The sequence below is a fragment of the Passer domesticus genome, chromosome 6, assembly GCF_036417665.1.
Source record: "Passer domesticus isolate bPasDom1 chromosome 6, bPasDom1.hap1, whole genome shotgun sequence".
Taxonomy (NCBI): Eukaryota; Metazoa; Chordata; class Aves; order Passeriformes; family Passeridae; genus Passer; species Passer domesticus.
The window spans coordinates 7,408,967-7,422,516 of record NC_087479.1 but is presented as its reverse complement, the minus strand read 5'-3'; the positions used below and the strand labels follow the sequence as shown (position 1 = coordinate 7,422,516).

The 13,550-nt window shown below is 41.0% G+C and overlaps 1 protein-coding gene across 3 annotated transcripts in view; it reads left to right on the top strand.

Moving 5' to 3' along the window:
* The window catches only part of PELI2 (pellino E3 ubiquitin protein ligase family member 2), a 70,929-nt gene that overhangs the window by 30,579 nt on the left and 26,800 nt on the right, over window positions 1-13,550 (top strand). For 2 of the 3 annotated variants that reach the window (XM_064423034.1, XM_064423036.1), the window contains exon 3: window positions 2,489-2,557. The exons of the other annotated variant lie outside the window; for it this stretch is intronic. In XM_064423034.1, the coding sequence (XP_064279104.1) occupies window positions 2,489-2,557 (69 nt within the window). The remainder of the gene's footprint in view (window positions 1-2,488; window positions 2,558-13,550) is intronic. 3 annotated transcript variants of the gene reach the window in all.

Genomic DNA, 13,550 nt, shown 5'->3' with positions numbered 1-13,550 from the left:
TCTTGGAATTGCGTGTCTCCTGAGAGCTGAGCTTCCTAAAGGTCAGGAAAACTCCGCAGTCTGGTGTGGATCAAATGAAGCTGGATGGCCTGAGCATACATAGTATTTCTGCCTGTGTGCTGGTACTGCCTGTGGAACTTGTTGGGGATAACTCACTCTGCAAGCTGGCAGTACTGAGGGAGATTCTCTTTGGAGCATTAAAGTGGTGGGGATCTGCTGTGGTGTTCCAGGGGTTGGGTGGGCTGTGCTGGAGCACAGCTGGGAGCAGCCTGGTGACTGCAGGGCCTGGTATACAAACTGTTAGAGCCTGGCACTGTCAGCATCTGTAATACAGGAATTCCTCTTCTCTGTAAAGGTTGTTTCATGCTCAAAAGTAAGTGCCATGACAAGGAGAACATGGCAGCTGATGGATATGCTTTTCCTGTTATCTGAAACAAAATTGTCTTAAATGGATGGAGTATTGTGTTTTGGAAAAGTCAGGTACTGTGTACTCAGAGTATGGAATTGCTCTCCTGGAACAGGGAGTTGGAACTGCATCAAAGAGGAGATGAGACTTCTCTGCTCCAGGGCTTTGTTGAGAGGGGCAATTATTTTGAAAACACAGAAAGCAATTGAAGCATCACGGGCCAACAGTAACTTTCCGAAGAAACAAACAGCTGCTACTCCTGTTTTACAAATTAGAAAATACTTGTTTTCCAGAGTGCTTAGAGATTTTGTTGATGGAAAGAAGAAAATCTAAATATTTCTCTTTTTGGGAGTCTCTTATGACTCCATCTGTAAAATGAGTAATGTTATCTGTTTGCCAAGAGAAGAACTAAGAGGGGTGACTCTCTTGTGGCATTCAAAGATTCCTCTTTCCACTCTGTAGGTCTCTTGTTTGAGACATGTTTATGCTTTCTTTTGGATGTAGATTTACTTTGTTTTGAGATCCTGCTGGTTTGTTCCTATTCAACACCAAAGACCTCACAAATATTTTAGGAGAAAGCAGGGAGTACTTTATCCTGATAATCTCTTTAGAAGGGATGTATCCCCAGCAAAGTGCTTATGGTGATGTTTCATTGGCTGGATGCTCCAAGCCCTTCAGCTCTGCATGCAGAAATTCCCTGGCAGTCATAAAGCAATCCAGAATTCTTCAGCACTGTGGCTTTGCTTCTACAAGATCATTATCTTTTTTTTTTCTTTTTTTATCATCCCTGAGGTGTCCTTCCATGAAAACAAACGAGTCCAGCCACTGGACCTACATCAGAGCTTGTACTTAGGTGACCTCTGTGTCAGACTGAATGTGTTCTGTACAGACTTGCCTTGAAATTCTGCATGTCTCTTGTCCACAGTGATTCTGCCAGTTCTTCAAGAAGTTCTGGACTCTGCAGATGCCTGCTGTGAGATAATGCTTGTGGTAATCTATACTTCGGGCTTCTAATTTCAGTACCAGCAGATGCCTATCGCTTTGACTTGAGGAAGCTCATTAAAGGCCCAGCACTCTCAGCTTGCTCTGTTCAGTCTTCCCCCAGCTCTGAGGGATCTCCCTTCCACTGAGTTCACCACAGCCAGGGAATGATGGATGCTTTCTTCTCCGCTTTTTGGTACCAGGGAGGGGGGTATCACTCTCTGGCCACCTGAAAAACTCTGGACTTGGTGCACCAAGCTCAGGATTGCACCATTTCCTGAGACTCACTCTGGGGACTGTGGCCTGAGAACAAAGCCAGTGTATGAACAGGGATCTGTCTCAAACTGGGGTCATCCTGAATTGTTGCACTCTCAGCCTGGGATGTTGACAACTACCACTTCTGTGGTCCCAGAGATTTTCCTGGTAACCTCTCATGTTTTGTAAGTTTAAGATACTGAGAGACACTTTTCTTTCTCTTTTGCCCTAACCCTAAGGATAGGAAAAGGGGAAGCAAGTACAGGTTTGATTTTAATGTATTTAGTTTTCTTTCATGAAGCTCATGTGGCCAAAGAAGCTGTTTCCAGGGCCTGTAGCTGCACAATTTATTTTTTTTCCTCCCAGACTTCACAACTGATCAAAGGCTTAGGTGACACAACACACCCAATTTGCAGCTTGGATAGCTCTTGTGTCTAAAACAATTCTGTCAAGCATTGGTCAGGGGGGTTCTTGGGCAGGGGAATCTGAAAAGAATATGGAACTTCCCTGGTGAGCTAAACCACATTTTATACTTGCACTACAGCAATGCAAATTTCTGGGTTTTATTGCTAACCTCAAATCCCAGAGAAGTTTTACAGAGGAGATGCTTTGTTTTGAAGTATCAGATGACCTCTGAAAATCAGGGCTGTGTGGGACCAGAGCATACACATTTACACCCTGGTGACCAGGGAATTTCTGAACCTGTAGCAGCTTGTTCTCCAGCTCTTTGGGAAATTCAGTGGAAGCTGTCCTTTGGGTAACAAGTTAGAGCCTCTGAGGATCAGAGCTTCTGTTCCCTTCCCCAGACAATGCTCTTCCTAACAGTGCTGTTGCTGTTTCTTTCAGCTTCATTTCAGCTGCATGAGTCCAGAATTCCAGAAGAGGCAATTAAAGAGATCAGATGTTACAGAGAAGGTGAGGGAGAGGTGCTTTTTGTGCTTGAGGTTTTTAAAGAGTTTGTGAGTATTACTAAAGCAGAATTTCTTCTGTACTTTATAAATGCAGATAAGATTCTTTGAATGATCAAGAAACCCTTCAGTGGTTATGGGCTGATTTCTGTAGTTTGCACTTATGTGGCCCTGAACTTTAAATATACAGCCCCACCTAGTTTTGAAATTTCTACAAAAATGAGGAAATGTTGAATAGGACAGTGAGAGAAAATGCACAAAAGCTGGAAGGGGGCCTGAAAAAAATTTTGGGGAGGCTTTGTGGATTACTTTTGACTTGTAGCCTTTCTATAATGGCATTTACCATTATAAACGTTGGACAAGAGGCTACAGTGTAAAACATGCAGAAGTTTTTCCTCCTCCCTGTTATATTTACATTAGCATTTGGTTTTCCACACCTCTGTCTCTTCTTCAGCCCACCAAAGAATCTTCCAGTGCTGAAGGTCAGGAATGAGGCAGTGCCTTGGTGGTCCAGCTGGGAGGCAGGGAGGACAAAGCTGACCTTGCTTCTGCACGGGCAGCTGCTCCCAGATTGTTCCCAAAGAAAAGCTGGCCTTGGAAAGCTGGATTGTGAAACTTGTAAAAGCACATAAAGTGTTCTCCCTAACTCATGCCTCCTCCTCCTCCAAGCTTTCTCAAGTCTTTGTTTGGTGTTTTGTCACAAAAATTGACTCTGTTGCTACTTGAGTATAATAAATAAACTGCAGAAGTCAAAACAAAATGTTTGCAATTTTGTTCGAGAGACAACCCATGCTGAATGTCTTAAAATATCCCTATGTTATGATCTTGCCTGTTACTGGAAACACTCTAACTCTCATTTCCTTGGTTAAAAATACCAAGAGACAACATTAAATAACCAAGGTATCTTTGCACTGTAGTAGCAAATACTGCTGGGGTTGAAAGTATCACTGTGCCATTATGTTATGCATATAAAAACAAGGCTCTTTCTGAGGAACCTTTTTTTCATCTCCAGATGAAGATGTACTTGCTAAATTTAGAGGTAAGGCTCTGATTTTTCTCTGACTGCTGAGAAATTCTGTGTAGGAATTCTCTGATTAAAATTGAACCATAATGCTAAATAAAAATCTGTGTGTGCATTCCAAATACAGCATGACAAGGGGGAACACCATCGTACAGTCTGGCTCTATGAATGCACTGAGGTTTTTCCAGGCTGAAGTAGTAATTGGTTTTTACTTGGTGGCAGTGAGTTACCTCATTTAGCCTTAAAAACATTAAACCACTTTGAAACAGAAGTGTGGAGGCACCTTCCTCAATCAAAGGCTGTGATGGCTTCAAACACATCTGTGAAAAGGAGAAGACTTTGAAATGTAACAACTGATGCTTCTGCTTCAGGTTGGATTGGGGCTGTGCAAAGGCTGAGAGGTGACAGTTGCCTCCACAGGTGCTGGAGTTTCCCTGGAGCTGTAATCCATTCTGTTCAGTGTTTACCAGGCAGTGTTTGGCTGCAGCACTGGTGGTGTGGAGCAAGAATGTGAATTGGATGAATTCTGATACTCAAAGAGTCTTGCTCTCAGCTCAAGGGTAACAGTCCTGCCTAGATTTATTCTGAATAAGGAACTTTGCACTAGGTAAAACCCCACAACAACAATGCTCAGGGTCCAGCAGTGGAGACCATCTTTCCCTGTGGCAGCCCAGAGGAGAAAGCTTGTGGAAAAAGCAGTGTCAGGGTCATGGAGGCTGAAGCTGGAGCCCGTGTTGGAACATTTTCTCTGTGGGAAGATGGTGAAGGCTTGGCTGGGCAGGTTTGGGCTCTGCAGGCTCAGAGGGGCTCAGCTGAGCAGCTCCTGGATTTGTCAAGGCTGCAGTGACTCAGCTGTGTCCAGAAGGCCATACCAATTTTGGTAGCTTAGTTGCTGATACAAGCCTGGCTGAAGGTCACTCCAGAAGGAACTGTAGCCAGTTTGTGTACATGGGATGTTTGACAGCTTGGGAGCCTCATTGTCCTTCAGTCATTTTTCTGCCAAAACCTTGAGTGTCTGCAGAGTCATTTTCTGAGCCCCTGCCAAGATTTGGGTGCTCTTTGTTTTGAAGTCAAGGAAGTTGTCTTCAAGGAAATGTCATATCCAGAATCATTTGTTAATTGTACATAAATGGTGCATAGGCTGTCTTTTAGCAGTACTTTCCCAGCTTTCACTTGCCAGCTTGTGAAATGTGTTGTTAGCACCAGTAGAAGTTCATAAATCACAGATAGAATCTGTGTATCTAATCAGCCTGTCCAGTGTTCCAGGATTATCTCAGTCTTGTGTTTCTCAGGCTTGATGAACAGGAAGGAGAGAGCACTTAGGACACTTGTTACTGGTACATGATGTCTCTTCTTTATCACTTACATAACTTTTTTTCCTGTTGTGTATCAATGCGTATTTGAAGAACAGTGACGATAAAAAGTAGATTTTCTTTGAAACAAAAATCCTCCTCATTCAAATATTACGTATTCACAGTCTCCAGACTGGTAAAAGCTTGCATATTTATTTGCCATGATGGTTTGCTGTTTATGTGCTTTCTTTATTTTGTTTTTCTTTTTTTGTTTATGTTTGGATCTAGATACCATGTTCCTCTTATTATTGAAATAGACAAGCAGTGTTGAAGAAGACTTACAAACTATTGGGAAGGAGAATGTAATTTACAATTATAATTCTTTCCCATGAAGCATTCACTACTTTTAAATCTATTTATTTAGTGCCTGCTAATTGTAGGCAGTATGATGATGATTGAATGCTTTTTCATGCAGACTCATGGAGACTTGAAGTGGAATAAGATTCACCTTTGGAATTCACTGAGATAACTTTGTCAACAGCAAGAAATCGCATGCAAAGTGGAAAAGCCAAGAATGTGCTGAATGTTTTGGCATCATCAGTACTGTATTAATCTAATTTCTGATTGTGCCTTGCTGTACTAGTTCTCTATTAATAGTTTCTTATACCAAAAGTATGTTTTGCTCTACATTGGGGAAAACACCTTGCCTTGAAAATAGGAGTTGTGGTTCTATTCAAGTGCTTTTGGCAGAAACTAAGATTAATACCTGTCTGAGGCAGGTTGTGTCTCCTTGTCAAGTGGCAGATGGGTTGGTTGTCTGTGTAAACAGTGAGACTTGCTCTCTGATGTGGTTTTCTTGCTGCAAAATTGTTGGGCTGGGACTTAATTCCAACTTTACCAGGATTTTAAAGCATGAAAAATTGGGGCTGAAGGTGTTGTATTGAGCTCTTTGATAACTGACAGATGGAATCTGGTTGTGGAAGGATGTATAATATGAACTTTTTATGAGAGGATGACATTTAATGTGGAAAAAAACTGAGACAGAAGCCTGTGTTTCATCTTCTTCCCCTTATGCATCACTTCCTGTGCATCTTATAAATGCAGACACAATATAGAGTGTAAAGAAGAAATTGATTTCATTAATTGTTGTGTAAGCCTGGGTTAAAATCCTGCTGTTATTTTCCTTCCCATCAAACCTCCCCTCTCCTGTCTCCTGCCACTGACCTGTCCTGTGCTGCTCCTCTGCTCCTTTGTCCCTGGGAAGTGAGTCTAGACATTGGTTTTTGCTTTTTCTGGTTGGCCTATCAGTGAGATGCCTTTGAGCTTTTTAGGAAAACATTGCTGAACATTTTCTTTTTGGAAAGAAAAGTGTTAAAACTGTACTCATGGGGCTTTAAAAGAGAATTTTCCTTCTCATTTTGCATTTAATTTATAAAACATGTATACACTGTGCTTAGCACTCAGTACTGGTGTAGAGCCTTGCTCCTACTGGAATACACATAAAGTAAAAATAGGCTGGTGTGCTCAGGAATTGTGAGATTTGATATGTCCCAGTTTTTATTTGTAACAACACTTGCACTGTGCTAGTCTGTCACTACATGTTGGTAATATTTTGATTTTTATTTCCTTTCTCTCGAGCTGGCAAAAGGAGAACCTTTGTTTTTGCCATAGAGAGTTTCTTTGCTGGTCTCTGAACACAAATTGCAGCAGTGCACCAACACAATGGTGGGGATGTATTGACAGGATATTCTATATGCTATTATGATAAATAATAGTATATGGATTATACTGATAGTATATGGAATATACTAACATTGGATCCAGAAGAGATTTTTAGTAATCTAAAAAATGTCGAACTACAAATTCATCTCTTCATCATTTGTTTTGAATGCCCGTGTTCATGAAAGTTGTTCAGAGCCCTGATGGTTCTGGCTTAAATCCTAAAATCTTCACTGAGTCCTAGGATTGAATTTTCATGAATAAACAGATCTTAACTTTGGAAATCAGGAAATGACAGGATTTTGTAGCATTGCTGTTTGTTCACGTTTCTGTGAAGGGGAATCCTGGCCCAAGAGACATGATTCTGTAATTAGAATATTAGTTACACTAGATCACCTCTTTCAGCTTTACTGAAAATCAGTGCTTTTCATGCTTTGCTAAGTGAGATGCACTGAGACAAGCACTAAAAATTACATGTTACACTTCAAATTCTTCCTCTGTCTTGATATTTTCCTTGGTACTGAGGCCTTTTACTGCTGAAGGGAAAAATGTAGGATACATGCTGTTCTTTCATAGCTCTCATTTCCTCACAACTATTATTATTTTCCTTGGAAGCCAGTCTGAGCAGAAAGTGTCAGTCATGGATCTCTGTGTCTGGTGGCACAACACTGATGTGTCATCTCCTGGTGTCACAAAGAAAATGAATCTTTCCAGGTCAGGACAGAATTTCAGCTCATTTCTCCCGGAGTGTTTGCACTGGAGAAGCCTCATAGTAACAACTCAGCTTTTTTTCCCTCCAGAAGGAATGTGTGCCTTTTGTTCTTAAAACTCATTGTTCTTTTCTGAATGCTTTCCCCATAAGTGCCGTGTGGGTTGTTGTGTTTGTTTTTCGCTAAAACGAAAAATCTTGAATTAATTTGTGAAATGGTGTTTGAACTTCCTAACAGAAGTTAGTCAGGTTGATGTGCAGTGAGACAAAGCTGCAATTATCTCTATTTTTGTACTCCCAAGGGGCTTCATTACAGCAGCTCCTCTCTCCCTGCTGCCGTGTCCCGGCAAGGTGAGGTTCAGGATTCAACAGACACAACAAATTATTATTTTCTCTGTGTGTGTAGTATTTCATCCCTGCTGATGGAACATTTAACTGGGGGTTTGTTTTTTGTTTTTTTTTTTTCCTTGCTGTTGTTGTAGTAACAGGAAAATCTGTGCGAGTTCAGACAGACCTTGTATTATTGAATACTTGTTTGGTAGTTGTCTTGGTTTGAAAAGCCAGGTGTCTGCTAAGGAAGGCAGGAGCCTCCCATGAAATGGAAAATGTAAACTCCTCCCTCCAAATTGTTGTGATTTTGAAATTAAGGGGCTCTTAGGCAAAAATATGGGAGCAGGAATAGCAGTTCTTTATTATGGAAGAAAATAAAAATAAAATTAAAAAGGCAGTAATACCAAACAACCCTGACAGAATCAGAACATGCCCTGTCCCCCTGTGGGTCAGGGTGGTGGCACAGTCCCATCCCATGGTGGCTCAGCCCTCCTGCAGTGCCAGCTGTGGTTCTGCTGGAGCAGGGATCCTGCACAAGGGGGGAGTTTTCCTCTGCAGCTCCAGGGCTGCTGGAGATGGGCCTGGTCTGCCTCTGGGAATGCAGGGCAGGAGAAAGCTGCTCCTCTGGGAATGCAGGGCAGGAGAAAGCTGCTCCTCTGGGAATGCAGGGGGCAAAGGCTGCTGTGCTGTTCCAGGCTCAGATTGTATCCAGGTAGGAATGCTTGGCTCCTGCCCTGGGCACAGCATCTCCCCATGGGATGCTGGAATTTGATCAGCCATGCAGGGACACTCCCTGGCCATGGACAGCAGAGATCTCCTGGAGGGAGGATTGGCTGTGGGAGAGACAAAGAAAACTGCCCCATGGACAGAGGATAACTGCTCCACAGATAGGAACAGAACACACAACCCATTTCCAGCCTAAGACAGTAGTGGTGTGGCAAAAGTATCGACAGTTCTGCTGCATCAGCTCCTCCACTGCTGTCAGCCAAAGACAGGGACACTTCAGCCCCAAAATGGCTTTAAAATGCTCTGTTTCTAATATTGCTTAATGCAATTTGACAGGCACGTAATGCTGTAACTCTTAAAGTCTCTAACAACAATTTCATGATGGACTAGTGTGAGTTTAAGCGGGCTTTCCCGAAGTTTTAGATTTGCTGATGCAACCCTGAGGGCAAGTACTTAATGCTTGAGACCCTCCAGACTGTTAGTTACACTTCATAGTTAACATTTCCTTCTTCAGGTAGTGCTTTGTCTTTTCATAACACTTGAACCTCCTTTAATTTGACAATTTTAGCTATCAAACCTGAGGCTTGAGTGGCAGCACAAAACTGTAATAAGGATGCATTTGGTTACAGACACACAAACTGTCTTATATTTATACTTCCCACTGCAGAAAATTCTCTGTTGCATGCCTGTTATTTCAAGATCCTTTAGATTTTTTTTTTAACAAATCTTTTTGTTTTTCTCTTCTCATGTATTTTAGTAGGACATAGTTCTTTTTTCGTAGTGATATCTTTGCCAGCATTTAAGTATTGAGTGCAAGTCAGGGGAACTGAATGGTTTATTCATGCATTTATAACTCCTTGTTAAGGGAATGTCTATAATATTTTGAAAAGAATGTACTTAAGTAGCTACCTGCAATTCACAGAGCTTGCTGCCTGGAAAGCGAGCTTTAGCTATTGTTCAATATTTATTTTTAGAAATTGTGGTAATGTGGAGAGGTCTATTCAAAATATTTTACTTAAAAGAGGGTATGTCAATATATAGATTTGGCAGGATGCAAATCCTGGCTTTCTCAGATGCTCTCAGCAAGGAGAAGGGGAAAAAATGTACCAAAACTATTGAGAATTAAATGCTCTGGTGTTGTGCATTATTTTGTTGCATTTCAATGGAAGATGGATTATATGAGGGATGACCCCAACCTTCTGCAGGTGGTATTTGTCACTGGGGTTGAAGACAAGGTGGAGTACCCAGGTGAACAGTCTGTGGGAGAAACCCATGTAGCAGGCTGTAGCCCCAAAAACTCTTTGCTTGCCTACATAATAATGTGAGGAATCTGACATTTCTGTGACTTGCTGAGTGTAAATGAGATGTTGGTGTCACAAAGGACACTCTGAGAAGGTGTGTGAGGATGCAGTAAAGGGGAGTGAGGAATTCTAAACTATTTATCCTCATTTTCATGAGGGAGGGATCAGTTTCTCATCCATTTGAGTTACACTGGATCCCTTTTCTGTAATGAGGCATTCTCTGAGTTTGCTGGGAGCAGGAGAGAGCCTGGCTGTGCCTTCCCCAAAGCTTGCACAGCACCTCCCTGCTGCCTTTTCATCCCTCTGCACACATCTTCCCCCTGTGTTTGGGGAAACCAGCAGAACAGCAGGTGTCTGTTCACTGCAGGGTTATAAGGTGAGTCCTGGTTTATTGAGGATTTCCTAGAAATACCATTTTCTAAATGAGTGTGTTCCTAAGGATCCTAAGTGGCTAAAGAGAGAGGGAGAGAGCACCTGCTGGCTTGGTAATTGATTGCTGGAGTGAGAACAGTGGGGAATTCCTGAAGAGCTTTAATGGTCCTCTAGAGCTGGAAAGGGATAACGAGAGCCCGGGTCCCTGTGCAGGATGGGAATATGGCACCACTGAACACTGCTATGAAAAGTCAAAAAGAGAGAAATGGAAAGGAGCTTTAGGTGATATTATCTTCACTGTTATCAGCTGGCTATTAATTAATTTAAATCCCAGTAAATTATTTGTGAAATTGCAATTCCTGAGCTGGTTACTAATTGGATTCCATAGTAATAAGCAATTTTCCAGCATTTAATGCATCTCATGAAAGAAAACCTTTGAAAAACAACAAAGAAAACACCAAATAACAAACCCCATAAATTTCATTTGATAAAACTGGTAGCAGCTTAAATGTTAGAAGGGTAAATAAAATGAAATAGCTGTGTGGAGTTATTTGCCTATTTAAAATAGGCTTTTTTAAAAAACACATTGGTTAGAATTAACTATAACCAAAACACTAGCAAAATGAAATATTTGGAGGATTTCAGTATGGCCTATAGCTATTGCAGCAGGGACTGTGCCTTGGAAATGAGAGTTGTCTCCTATTGGTAAAAATGTAATTCTGTAAAAATGGATTTCTGGACTGGGATGAGCAGGGAATTGTGGAATTGAAGAGTCTGTGTTGATGAGGCTGCCTTATCCAGTACAGACCTGCTGTCAGGTGTTCAGAAGGATTCTGAAATACTGGAGAGGATTCAAACAGGAGTAGCAAAACTGATTTGAAGGAGGGAGTGGAGAGGCTCTGCCTGGTGTAGCAGCAAATGAAAACTGGCAGCTGAAATGAGCTATTGCACAAGTTACTCACCACAACTGCCCGAGAAACCTGGCACAAAGTGCCTCAATTTGATTCTGAACTCCAGCAACTGCCTAGGAGTTTCCACATGCTGCTGTATGAAAACTGATTTATTTGAAGAAATCTGGTTTGCTTTCAATTTAGTGTATTTTACACTTCATTGATGAAATCAAATAAGCTGCAAGCAGATTGATATATTTTAGTCAAATGTGATACACTTAAACCAGTGTGGGGGACAACAGGAGGACTTTGGAAAATAGCTGGTATGGGGAAAATTTAACCTGATTAGGTAATTCTGTTTAAAAATCTAAATTAGAATTTCTTTGTGCTCTTTTGGAGAAAATATTAAGTGTGCAAAATCACTTGGTTATTCTGAAGCAGGTGTTCAGTGTTGTCTTTAGGATCTGGGTGGAGTGAGTTGTATCCCAGTAACTGCAGGGTTTTGAAAATGATGGAAAATGTTCCTGTGTGTTGTAGCAGGCACTGTGTGCAGTGTGTGGAATGGGAGGGTAATGGCTGTTGTAAAAATAAATTAGGGCTGTTTGTGAGTAAGTGCTAAAATGGAACCTTTTTTTTTTTTTAGGTGTATAAAATGATGATGCTTGTAGTGAGAGGAAAGTCTCCGTGTACATAATGTGGGGAAAAAACAAACCTGGGAAGCATTAGTGTGGGAAGATTAAAGGAAGATCCCATCTTTAGAGCCCATATGTGATTTGTAGCTCCAGCTCTGTCTGCAGAGGCATCAGGGAAGGGGGTGAGAGCCCTGAGCCTTGATGGATGCAGGGAAACCCTCACAGCTCTTGGGGCTTTTGTTCTGGTGCTTCATTAGGCAAAGCAGATGTGAGATTTAAGGGATTATTTGCTACTCCTACAGATGCTCAACAACAAAATCCAATACCAAAAGACCTCAAACTTGAGCTTCTATTTCGTCTGGGGAATTGTAAATTTGGAATGATACTGTATAAAGTGTAAAATGGAGTTTATAATCCACCACAAATTTTAGTTTATGGCTTCCGTGCCATCATTTAAAATCCCTGTTATCCACACTCCCTGACCTGACTTAGCAGTCAGAGGGCAGATCTCCTGAGTGGAAATAATTTTACATCAGTTGCCACGTACAGAAGCGAAAAGGTCAAAATGAGAGACTGTAATAAAAGGTGTTCTGAATTACCTATTACATGTAATAGCTGTATTAATAATAATAGCAGAGGTTGAGAGAGCAGGATGGGTTAATGTAGCTGAATAGAGCACCTTTTAGGTGTGAAATATTTTCTACATATTACCTTGCTTGTTAAAGAATAGATGCCATTATCCCAGAGATTTAATAAAACATTGGAAGGTCAGTGCAAAAATGAATGTTTTGATAGGACAAGATAAACTGGGACAGAGGTAGTTGGAAGTCATGCTGCAAGTGGGGAGTGCATTCAGTTATTGAGACACTCCAATCTTTCCTTCAATGTTTATGGAACCCAAGAGAGCTTCTGCTGCTGTTTTCTGAAAGGAATTCTTTAAGTAAAGCCAACTATTGGTGTACAATTTGTACGTTAAAAGAATTTTTGTGTTGGCACTGCACTCTGTGGTCTGCATTTCTGCAGCATTGCTCTGCTATTAAGTTCTTGTTTTTAAGGATCAGTGAATCTGTACCAGCTTGCTGGGTGGTTGTTAGAAAAATGGGTAATTTTTTTCATTATAATTATATTAAATGTGAATTTGAATATACTCTTCATTTATATTGACTTTGAAGAGATTATCTTTTTGGATTTCCATTTATTATATTTGCTCTAAAAATATGTAAGCTCTTAATTATTTTTTTATCTGGCATTTGATCTGGATTGCCATTTTCATCTGTTGTCTTTAATTAGGCTTCCTGCTGAGTTTTGTAGCTTTACAGTTCATACCTTGTGAAAGAATCAATTGATTTCAGTGCAGATTCCCACGGTTACTATTCTTAAATTGCTTTCTTAGCTCAGCAGAGTGGTGGCAGAGTTCTTGCAATTTGATCTTCACAGCCACTGCTTTTTATTAAAAAAAAAACCAAAACCCAAACAGATTACTCATGATTTTTCTACAGGCTGCATGAGATTTGATAATTTATTTGTAGGCAGTGTTTGCTCCAAGGAGTCACCAGAGCTGCTTCTTAATTCACTCACCCACAGTGTCTTGGGGCTTCCTCTGGATGCCATCCAAGTATTCCAGAAGTGCACAGGAATGTGACTAAAATTGCACCCAAAGCATGTGATTTCAGTGTTTTTAATTGGATATATCTGTATATATATTATATGTGTTCCAAATCATGTAACAACTGTAGGTGTTTGGTCAAGAGAATGTGAAGGGCAGGTGGGTCTGGAGATGGAGCTTGGTGCAGAAGAAAGGGACAGTAGAAATTATTTAAATGATTCTGGGATTTATGGGACAGCTCTCTGGAAAGTCAAAATGGGGTTTTTGGCAGAGGGTTGCAGAAGGGAAACTTTTTTCTTATCTCCAGCATAAAAATGATGGATAAGCAGTGATCTCCTGAGCCGTGTCTGAAATGTGTAATGGCTGTTCCAAGTCCTGCTCTCAGTAAACCTATAAAATTGT